Source organism: Arachis hypogaea, chromosome 16, assembly GCF_003086295.3.
Source record: "Arachis hypogaea cultivar Tifrunner chromosome 16, arahy.Tifrunner.gnm2.J5K5, whole genome shotgun sequence".
NCBI classification, from domain to species: domain Eukaryota; kingdom Viridiplantae; phylum Streptophyta; class Magnoliopsida; order Fabales; family Fabaceae; genus Arachis; species Arachis hypogaea.
In genome coordinates, this window is record NC_092051.1 from 146,667,398 (window position 1) to 146,679,910 (window position 12,513).

At 34.0% G+C, this 12,513-nt stretch overlaps 1 protein-coding gene across 1 annotated transcript; it reads left to right on the top strand.

Moving 5' to 3' along the window:
• Positions 1-10,433: 10,433 nt before the first annotated feature.
• On the top strand, positions 10,434-11,786 carry LOC112697638 (protein BIG GRAIN 1-like B). The gene has a single exon (XM_025750894.2). The coding sequence runs from the start codon at positions 10,434-10,436 to the stop codon at positions 11,784-11,786; it is 1,353 nt and encodes a 450-aa protein (XP_025606679.2).
• The last annotated feature ends 727 nt before the right edge of the window (positions 11,787-12,513 follow it).

Genomic DNA, 12,513 nt, shown 5'->3' on the forward strand with positions numbered 1-12,513 from the left:
TTCACTTCAATTTGCTCAAAAAATTTTGGAATTATGTTGTGGTATATTTAGTTCACTTGATGAATAGAATTTTTAGCAATATTTTAAAAAATGTCTTACCATATTAATTGTTATATGATAAACAGCCAAATATTTCATATCTCAAAATCTTTGGATGTTTAGTGTATGCATTTATACACTAGTGAATCATAGAAATAAATTAGATAAGAGGGCTGAAAAATGTGTCTATCTTGGTATAAAGGAAGGAGTTAAAGGACATTTATTGTATGATCTTAGCAGTATAGATATCTTCATTTTAAGAAACACCACTTTCTATGAATTTATTTTACTTTTTACAATACAAGAAACTGTACAAAATGAGAAAGTTGAGCATGAAACACATCCAAATTTTTGCATACATGATTTACATATATTTGATGATCCCTTGTGCATTGAGATTCAACAATCACACACATAACCAGGATCACAACAAACTGCATCTAAGTCCTTATCTTTAGATCATGCACCATCAGCATCCTCTCATACCAATATTCCTATTCAATCTTCACACACTCCTACTATGCAACCATTAAGAAGGTCTAATAGGGAGATAAAAAAATCGGCATACCTTGCTGATTTTCAATGCATGACTACTTCATCAGTTCTATTAGCTACACCAGATTTTAGCACAACTCATTCTTCACAATGTCTTCATAAAAATTTTTTGAACATTATTTTGACATTATTTATGATCCGAAACAAAATTTCTTTGAACATTTCACCCTGCTATTTTTTGAATCCACAATACTAGATTCAACCTTACCCCTCATTTCATTATGTCCATTCTCCATTGAATTTGTCAATCAAACCACCGTCCAGCCAATACACACTGAACCTAAATGCTATGCTGAGACTGTCACTAATCAAAAATGGAAAGAAGCGATCAATGTGGAGTTAAATGCTCTAAAAGAAAATAAGACTTGGACTCTAACACCTCTTCCAGTTGGAAAAAAAACTGTAAATTGAAGCTCAATGCTGATGAAACGGTGGAATGCCACAAGGCCAGATTAGTGGCACAAGACTTCACCCAGACGGCTGGGGTGGACTATCTTAAAACATTTAGCCCTGTTGTGAAGATGACAATCCTTCGAATCTTGTTTGCCATTGCAGCAGTAAAGGCTAGTTTGTGTATCAATTGGATTTCAACCCAATTTTTTTACACAGGAATTTTGCTGAAAAGGTTTATATGAAGCCTCCTCCTGAACTTTTTCTCTTTGACCCGGGACTAGTATGTAAGTTAGATTGCTCTCTTTATGGTTTAAAACAAGTCAATAGGCAGTGGAACACTAAACTCACTTCCACTCTTTTTTCGATTAGTTACTGTCAGTCTCGAAGTGACTATAGCCTTTTTACCAAATCTACAAAATCTGGTTTCACAGTTATACTAGTATATGTTGATGACCTAATTGTTTTAGGGGATTACATGGCAGAGATCACCTTTATCAAACCACATTTGCATCATTTGTTCAAGATCAAAGACATTGGTGAACTCAAATTCTTTCTTGGCTTAGGGGTGACAATTTAAAGCAAGAGGGGGATCATGGTGAATAAAAAAAATACTGTCTCGATCTCTTGAAGGATTATAACCTACTAAATGCCAAGTCAGCCACAACACCAATGGATTACACTATCAAATTGATCAAGACTTCAGAAAATTTGTTGCAGTCTAATACAGAGTATAGGAAGCTAATTGAAAAATTGGTCTATTTGGCCAATACTAGGCCAGAAATTAAATATGCCATTGGGATACTAAGCCAATACTTGGATTGTCCCTCAAACATACATCTTGAAGCAGCATTGAGAGTTTCGAGATACTTAGGAGGAACACTAACCAAGGAGCTGATGTTTACAGCTGACACAGATTTAATACCCACTAATTTTTCGGACAGTAATTAGGGCACTTGTTCATATACAAGAAGATCAATCTCAGGCTATTGGTACTTCATTGGCACTTCATGTGAGGCTAAATATAGAGTCCTATCAATGGCTACACGGGAGGCATAGTAGATCACTTATGTCTTACAAAATTTGAGAGTAAAGTTGAAAAAACTCATTGAGACATACTGTGATAGTCAATTGGCATTACATATTGTCACTAGTCTAGTATTTTATGAGAGAACTAAACATATAGAGTTGGATTGTCACATTGTGAGAGGCAAATGGTAAGAGCAAGTCACAAAGCTGCTACCCATCTCCACCCACAATCAAGTGGCAGACATATTAACAAAAGCGTTGGCTCCCAATCAGTTTCAATAATGTTTGAGCAAGTTGAGAATGATTGAAGCATCAATTCTAGTTTGAGAGGGAGTGTTACATGAGAAAATATGTAGAGTAACTTATTAGAATAGTTAGTAGCTGAGTTAGTTGCAAATAATAGTTAGTTAGGAGATTAATTGTTGTTATTTAAGAGTTGCAGCCAGCTGTAAAAATTAGTTAGAAATCCAATTCAATGAAATCAGTTTTTGAAACTGTGAGAGAACCCTAATTCTTCTCTGGTCACAATTTTTTCATCTTGTGAAGTTCTTCCGGTCTCTTCCTAAACGCTTCACCATTTCAACAAAATATATAAGATTGAATTATATCTTAATATTTTATTTGATTCAAGATAAATATAGATATAAAATAAGAATATTTATTAATATTTATTAAAATATTTTTAATTATTAAAAATATTCAGTCTCATATATCTCTATTTTTTAGAGCTATTGAAAGAACTAAAATTTTATATTTCGATATTAAAATTTTAGTTCAAAATTTTTATTATTAAATATAATATTGAGTCTCAATCTCTTAATTTTAATTTTTTAAAATAAACACTATTTAAAAAATTAAAATTTGTGTTTATTGTGAAATTTCAGTATTCTACGGGGGTCAATGCAAAAAAATAATAAAACTAACGGCCAAAGACGAATTTGCCAGTGGTACTACTACTGTCTGTTGATAATTTTTCTCAGTAAAGTGCTATATATTAAGTTACTAACATTTTACATATTATATTTAGAATATATTTTTTAATCCTTAATTAATATATTTACTAAAATAGTATTTTTAGATCTTAATTTTAAAGAATCACTTCTCATGATTAAAGCTTCCCTTTGTTTTGATCCACTTAATTTTTTTTCACCCTTTTATAGTCATTTTCAATTTTATTTACCCCAATAGCTTTTATCACTTTCAAAAAAATAAAAATGAAAAAAAAAAGCAGGAAAGGAATAAAAGAAAGAAAACCGTTATCATATTAAGAAAAGGAAAACGGGTCCCGATCCCCATAATATCTTGGCTAAGGTACTAAGTATTAACCTTCTAAATAGTATAAGAATCTTTAAATATTCTTTCCACTCCTTAAGCTGTAAAATTGTTAAGGGGATTTGAGAATCCCCTTTTACCTCTGTTTTCATGTTACCATCCTTTTGGTGCTCAACAATAATTGTGAATTCATTAATTATTTTTTCTGCTGTAAAGTAATTGTTCAAAAACAAAAAATAATATAGTAGAAATAATAATAAATGAGTTTTAGTAATGTTATTTTTTTTCAAATATAAATTTGCATTTCGATTAATATGATATACAATTATCGGATTTTTTATTCTGTTATAAAAGAGAAGATAGAGTAGTTTTACTTGGAAATGGCTTTAACAGGAAGCTGGGAGCGCCGTTCTAACAGAACGAGAATCTGTCTCTATAGAATTTTTTTTTGAAAGAAAAAGCTCAATACACATGTGGACCAAGAGATACAAAACAAATCATAACAATCGTACAATTTCTATGTCATCTTCGACATTGTCATCAACAACATGAGTTATTTACAACACCATTCTCTAGCATATGAAAAGGATTGATCCATGCAGTCTCTAATCCCTGTTGTCTTGTTGTGAAAAATGACATCATTTCTACATAACCATATAGTCCATATCACTGAGAAGAAACCAACTAGCCAATACCTGCATATCTCTTTCCTTATTGGGACAGCTCTCCAACTCTCAAATTATTGTTTCACAGTGTCGGGCATAATCCACTATTGTCCAAACGCCGATATCCAAGCATACCACACCTGCCAAGAGTACTCACAGGTAATAAACAGATGTTGTATATTTTCAACATCTTTCTTACATAGCATGCATATAGTATCATTCTGTTGTAGGACACCCAGTCGACTAAGCCGATCCTTTGTATTGACTTGGCCTACCAAACAAACCAGGAGAACAGTTCCACTCGTGGCGGAACTAGGCCTTTCCAAATGTCTTTTGTGAACCTGGAGCTCAGAAGCTCCTCATCCATAGTCTCTTCTTGCAAAACCTGGACAAATAAATTAGTTGAATAAATGCCTTCCTTTTGAAACTTCCTTAGACGCACCTCCGGGTACATATCAAGCCACCCTAAAGAAACCAAGCTCTTATCAATACGACTATACAACTGTCTCCTAAACCATGTATACTTACAATCATTAAGTTCCAAATCGACCAACTCCATATCATTTATCCATGGTCTAAACTCTGCCGCAGATGCTGGTAAAGTAGTAGCTCCTTTCCTTTCCTCAAAGAGCAGAATTTCATTAAAGTCCCCCAAAAAATAGACCGGCACCTGACATAATCTTGCAATATAACTCAACTCCTTCCACATTGAGATTTTCTCAGCTCTCTCATGCGGTCCATACACCAAACAGATAGCACAATGAAAGTTATCTTTTACCACAACTCCTTCTAAACACAACCATCTATCCCCTTTATAACAGTTATACATTTTAAAGGCCGGTTCATTCCATATTAGCAACAGTCCTCTAGAAGACCCAATCGAACCTACGAACTCCCAACACACTCTGTCACTTCTCCAGATATGAGCAACATCAAATTTAGTCATGACCTCCTTCTTTGTTTCTATCAGGCCCAACATTTCTAGCCTAAATTTATTTTTAAAATTCTTTAGCATAGTAACTTTTGCAGCACCTCCCAACCCCCTTATATTCCAAGAACTAAAAATCATTTTACCAAGATATTACACACTTGTTTACGATTTTTTGGCCGACTTTTTTGAGTTTTTTCTTTTTGCTTGGCCTGTCGTCGTTTCAACGCCATGACTTTGTTCTACTCTTGCAAAATTGCCATAATATCATCCTCATCACTGCACTGAGCACCTGACTCTACAGCTAATTTCTAGGCCTCTTTGTTCTCTGCCATCTCTTCTTTCCAAGTCAACCTCTGTTCTTCACTGTCTAGATTCCCCATCTCTGAGCCTGAATCTGCGTCATTCTCATGTTCTTTCTCTCGTCCTTTACTCTTACTCTGAGCAGTAGCATCCACCAAGATTTTCTCTTCCTCCAGTCTCAATCCTATTTCTCCTCTAAAATGGCTTTTGATCTCTGGATCATTACATCGTTGGAGTACCCGATCATCAATTCTCTGTCTCCCATTTCCTGCAGTCCGCGTCCTTGGAGCATCTTCAGTTGCTGCGTTCAAGACCACCTCCTTCCCCTGCAGTCATCGGTCATTGTTGGCATAGGCAACCTCCTCGACAGTGGTCCTCCTTTCATCAGCCCGCTGATACTCCTTCTCCCGTGCACTGACCAGCTGGTCGCATCTCAGCCTTCGGCCGCCTTCCTCGCCGATTCCCGATTCTCCCGCTGCGCCACCCATGTGTCCAGGCACCATGCGCGCTCTCCATAGAATACTTGTATGGTCAATACATGGTGTATGATCTCTTTCCGTGACTTTGTTGCTATTGATGATACCAAATGAAGTGCATAATCTCACTCTTCTTCTCACAATACGCCTCCTTGTACTGTCTTTTTAAATGTTAAAAAAATGCAATACGCTCCCTTGTATTGTGTTTTTATATTTAAAAAAATTTGTCTAAAGCAATCCGCCTCCTACGAATTGTTAGAACCTTACAAAATACCACAACATCCAATAACCAGACATTACACCAACAATTACCCAATATCCAAAAAAATGAGTCACAATTATCTAAAATTAGGAACTAAAAACAAAAATAAAACTCTCTACATTCACAAGAATATGAATAATTAATCATGATAAAAATATATTAAAATCAATCATTATTAATATGAAATACATATTAAAATTTATATTGAAAATGAGTTAATATTGATAGAAAAATTATTTTTAGCGCTTATTTATTTTATTTTTAGTGATAATAAAATAATTAATCCGGTTATTTCTTCTCCTCGCCGAAGCAATATTATGGAAGTACCTTGTGTTTCTATCCATCTTAGTGGCATATCTAGATTTTCACATTTGCTTTCAGTGCATATCCTGCCTTATATACCACTTCTCACAGCACCTCACTAACGCCCTTCTCCTTGCCTCTATTGTACCATCGTACCGTCCACTACTAACCATATCATCCACCTTTTCGTATTTCTTCCTCAAACCTCTTTATCCGCTCAGTCATATCCCCAAAATGCTGCTTATGCCATAAGCGTAGAGGTTCTGATAGTGCTTTCATCTTCTCCAGGAATTGTACATCTCCTAATCCCCTCCATTCCTCCTTCACCATTCTCAAGAACCCTTCATGTGTGAACCACGAGTCCAGGCTACGGAACGATCTTGGACCATCAAACCTTCTGATGTCTTCCATGATCAATAGGCAGTGATCCGATAAATCTCTAGACCCACTCCTTAGACGCACCTCCGGGTACATATCAAGCCACCCTAAAGAAACCAAACTCTTATCAATACGACTACACAACTGTCTCCTAAACCATGTATACTTACAATCATTAAGTTCCAAATCGACCAACTCCATATCATTTATCCATGGTCTAAACTCTACCGCAGATGCTGGTAAAGTAGTAGCTCCTTTCCTTTTCTCAAAGAGCAGAATTTCATTAAAGTCCCCCAAAAAACAGACCGGCACCTGACATAATCTTGCAATATAACTCAACTCCTTCCACATTGAGATTTTCTCAGCTCTCTTATGCGGTCTATACACCAAACAGATAGCACAATGAAAGTTATCTTTTGCCACAACTCCTTCTAAACACAACCATCTATCCCCTTTATAACAATTATACATTTTAAAGGCCGGTTCATTCCATATTAGCAACAGTCCTCTAGAAGACCCAATCGAACCTACGAACTCCCAACACGCTCTGTCACTTCCCCAGATACGAGCAACATCAAATTTAGTCATGACCTCCTTCTTTGTTTCTATCAGGCCCAACATTTCTAGCCTAGATTTATTTTTAAAATTCTTTAGCATACTAATTTTTGCAGCACCTCCCAACCCCCTTATATTCCAAGAACTAAAAATCATTTTACCAAGATATTACACACTTGTTTACGATTTTTTGGCCGGCTTTTTTGAGTTTTTTCTTTTTGTTTGGCATGTCGTTGTTTCAACGCCATGACTTTGTTTTGCTCTTGCAAAATTGCCATAATATCATCCTCATCACTGCACTGAGCACCTGACTCTACAGCTAATTTCTAGGCCTCTTTGTTCTCTGCCATCTCTTCTTTCCAAGTCAACCTCTGCTCTTCACTGTCTAGATTCCCCATCTCTGAGCCTGAATATGCGTCATTCTCATGTTCTTCCTCTCGTCCTTTACCCTTACTCTGAGCAGTAGCATCCACCAAGATTTTTCCTTCCTCTAGTCTCAATCCTATTTCTCCTCTAAAATGGCTTTTGATCTCTGGATCGTTACATCGTCGGAGTACCCCATCATCAATTCCCTGTCCCCCATTTCCTGCAGTCCGCGTCCTTGGAGCATCTTCAGTTGCTGCGTTCAAGACCACCTCCTTCCCCTGCAGTCGTCGGTCATTGTTGGCATAGGCAACCTCCTCGACAGTGGTCCTCCTTTCATCAGCCCGCTGATACTCCTTCTCCCGTGCACCGACCGGCTGGTCGTATCTCAGCCTTCGGCCGCCTTCCTCGCCGATTTCCGATTCTCCCGCTGCGCCACCCATGTGTCCAGGCACCATGCGCGCTCTCCATAGAATACTTGTATGGTCAATACATGGTGTATGATCTCTTTCCGTGACTTCGTTGCTATTGATGATACCAAATGAAGTGCATAATCTCACTCTTCTTCTCACAATACGCCTCCTTGTACTGTCTTTTTAAATATTTAAAAAATGCAATACACTCCCTTGTATTGTGTTTTTATATTTAAAAAAATTTGTCTAAAGCAATCCGCCTTCTACGAATTGTTAGAACCTTACAAAATACCACAACATCCAATAACTAGACATTACACCAACAATTACCCAATATCCAAAAAAATGAGTCACAATTATCTAAAATTAGGAACTAAAAACAAAAATAAAACTCTCTACATTCACAAGAATATGAATAATTAATCATGATAAAAATATATTAAAATCAATCATTATTAATATGAAATACATATTAAAATTTATATTAAAAATGAGTTAATATTGATAGAAAAATTATTTTTAATGATAATAAAATAATTATTAATATATTTACAGGCAATTAAACTGTGTTATGTTTTATCGTTAAAAAATTTGAGTGACAATTATATAATTGCTAATAAAAATATTTTTAGTGGATACAGAAAAATATATAATTATCACGGCATCTTAGATTATTCTTGTGCAAATACATGTGCCAGGGTTGCCAAACGATATCCATTATTCTACATGCTAAGCTATTGAATATGGCAGATAAAATAAAAAATTATAAAATGGTCAAATTTAAATTAAAATAGAAGAGTTAAGAACAATAATGCTCAACTTCTAAATTTGTTAATCATAAAACTTTTCTATATCATGTCATAAATTATATTCATTGAGAAAAATCAGATCAGATTAATAATTTTCATATCTAATTCAATTCTCTATCTTCCAATAATTGTAATTGAAATTATGTTCTAACTACTATAAATAAGACCAAGATTATCGCATGTTCATCCCTCGTAGGTTATATATAAAAATACAATAATGAATTGATATAATATAGAAGCATTGAATCTCACCCAGAAAAAATAAAAAGAAAGGAAGATAGGAACATTATTTTAATATAGAACCTGATTTTATTCTTTCTAACCGAAAAACGAATTCTTGTGCCATTTTTTTTTGGTAGACCTATTGTATTTGTAACAGATAACATTAATTTAATTTCTTAGAAGAACTATGCATATTATTAATCTTACTCAACAACAACTAAATATTATTGGACTTATTTGGGTAAATTTTTATAAAAAAAATCTTTTTTTTAAAATATTTTTTTAAAAGATTTTTTTTTAAAATAAATGTAATTTTATGTTTAAATATTTTATATAAAAACATATATTTTTTTAATAATTATATTTTAGTACAATATAAAAAAAACTTTTGTTTATTTATAATGTTAAAAATATTTTTTTGAATAAAAAAATTTTAAAAAATATAAATTATAGCTTTTATTTTTTTTTAATTTTGCTAGTATTTTTATTTTTACTACTAAAATTTTGTTAATTAAACACATTTAAAATTTTTTTTAACATTAATAACACCCAAACAAACTTATTATCTTGCCATTTTTCTTTCTCACTTTGCTTACCCCATAAAGAGTATTTAATCATTTTAACATTTTCATTTATTGATAATGATGTATTGGGAAACCTTGGATACCAAACCAAAAAAATTAGGTATTAAAATCACATTTGATTAATTCATGATTCGATGATTTATTCCTGAATTTAAAGCATTACCAAAAATAAATACACATACCAAAACACTTATTTTTATGCAACTCTTCTTTTCATTTCATCTTGATCAACGGCTACAAAGGTACAAATTCAAACTGGGTAATGAGTGATCAAATTAAAGGAGAAAAGGAAAATATTGACATAACTGATAACTCCCAAGTTAATTTATTCAATTCATCATTTAAAGTCTGCAAACACAATAAATTTAATAGTTTTTTTCCCCAAATAAAATTACATTGAACTTAAAAAAATATATGTGAATTTAGAGAGTTTGAACCAATATAAGTTTAATACAAATGATAAATACTTAAGTATCATTTAAATTAAATAATATTTAGAATTTGAGATTTACTGAATACAATTATTCAATTAAAAGATTCATTCATGATAATCAAATAAAACACATAGATTAACTCTAGAATATTCAATTAAATTTAGAAGTGATAGCATAGTCCATAAATAGAAAGAGAAAAAAAGCATAAAATTTAGGGATTTGTGAGAAAAGAAAAAAAGAAAAAGAAAAGAAGTATAGAAGCAACATGATGTTGGAAAAAGAAAGGAGAGTGAAGTTGAATGCCAAATAAGCATAGACCATAGTGACCAATGTGTCACATGGATGTTCCTATTTCCCCCCTTTATAAACTCCTTCTACCCTGTTCCCCTCTTCCCTCAATTTCTCCATTCTCATTCTCAACTTTCTTCCAAATTTACCCTTTTCTATTTCAATATGAAGAACAACACACTCACAGATCATGAACACTACCACCATAGCACCAGATTCCTTCACAATCCTTCTTTCTCTTCAACCCTCCTTGACCAAATCTACCGTTCCATTGACCAATCCGAACAACACAATTACACAAATACCCCCAATCACATGAACACCTTCTTCACACAAACAACTTCAAGAACAGAGAAGAACAAGAAACAGGAAACATCAACAAGAAGCACGTCACGTGACTATGACAATGACGTCACGTGCTTCAGTTCCACGTCACTTTCCTCCGATTCCAGCTCGTCCTCTTCTTCTTCCGCGGGATTCTCATCCTCCGACACGGAGTCAACAAGGCCGTCAAGGACGCGCTCGTCCTCATCGTGCTTCTTGCCTCTGAGGCCGGTGAAGACCAGCGTGTCCTTGAGGGACGAGGAGAAAGGAGACGATAATCGTCGAAAGTTCCACAGCTTTCGCCACGATTTCAAAACCGAATTAGGCGCTCTAATCGGCGGCGATCGTGGCGAAGATGATTACGAATCATTGTCCATGAAATCCAAGTCAAGAGCGTTGAAGATCTATAACAATCTCAAGAAGGTGAAGCAACCGATTTCACCCGGTGCTAAGATCACTAGCTTTCTCAACTCGATCTTCACTACTTCCAAGAAAACAAAGTGCACCAACCATGACATAAAGAATATTTATCAGAATCGATTACATGAATCAAACGACAGTTATAAAAACGTGGACAACGATGCAAAAAAGCCAAAGTCAATTCAAACTTCATTGCCTTCTACTTGTTCATTTTCGAGGTCTTGTTTGAGTAAAACTGGTCGGCTACATAGACCAAACGACATTCCAGAGGAAGAAAGAGAAGCCAAGTTAGTTCAAACTTCAACACATTCTTCTCTTTCTTCTTCTAAATCTTGTTTGAGCAAGACTCTAACTTCCGAAAGGGAAAAGCTTCGCAACGGGGCGAAAAGAACGGTTCGATTCTACCCCGTGAGCGTGATTGTGGGTGAAGAAGGAATCAATAATAAAGTTGCCACAAAAACATGGAAGAATAGCACCAACGTAGAGAAGAGCAAGGTGGTGAAAGAAGCTGCAAGGGAGTTCTTGGAAGAGTACCACAAGAACAAGAACAAGAACAATTTGGTTTCAGAAGCTTTAATGGATTTGCATAAAAATAATAATAGCAAAATAAATAATGCAAATGAAGATGATGAACACGACAACGACGATGACGATGACGTGGCAAGTTGTGCAAGTTCGGATCTGTTTGAGCTTGATCATTTGGCTGAGCTTCCTGTGTATGAAACAACTCATGTTAGCACTAATCGTGCCATTGCTAATGGTCTTGCTGTGTAGTTAATTAGTTATTGTACAATAATTTTTATATTTTCATTTTTGTTTATTTAGGATGAGTTTTTAATTTCATTTGTATGGGTTAAAAATAGAGAAGAAAATTTGGACATAAATCTTCTTTATGAAATTTTCTTCTCTATTTTTTATTATCATATCAAATTGATTTTATTGTTTTTTTTTTACCTTAATTAAGCACATGATTCTTATAGTTTTTCAAGTGATTTGGTATTTTAATATTTGTTGACAGAACTCTGTTTCTATATGCGCTAGTTCACAATATTAGTATACTTTTGTTTTAGCTTTAATTTAAATAAATAAAAAGATTAAATGGCTTAATTAGCTTGATTGATGGTATAAGCATTGGTGTGAATTTTATAACCAAATGTAAGCAACGTTGCTGCTCTGCATTTTTGTCTTCTTTAATTTGGAGTATCTATACAAAACTTATTATTAAACAGAATAAGTAATATAAATGATGAAGTCAATGAGCTATTGCTCAAATAGCACAGTCTTTCCATACTTACTTAAGAGATTGCAGATTTGAATTTTTCTATCTTCAGTTAAAAAAAAGTTAATATAAACGATGAATAGTGTGAGTGTGTGTTTTCTTGCAAAATACAAACCATTTTCCTTTACAATATATGAGTCAACAGAATTGGGACATCCTCTATAATGTGAAGTTTTAGTTATATATAAATTGTAAAATAACTTTTAAGTAATGTTTGATTTT

Coding starts and splice junctions, on each gene's coding strand:
- LOC112697638 (XM_025750894.2), top strand. CDS start 10,434: ATGAAGAACAACACACTCACAGATCATGAACACTACCACCATAGCACC.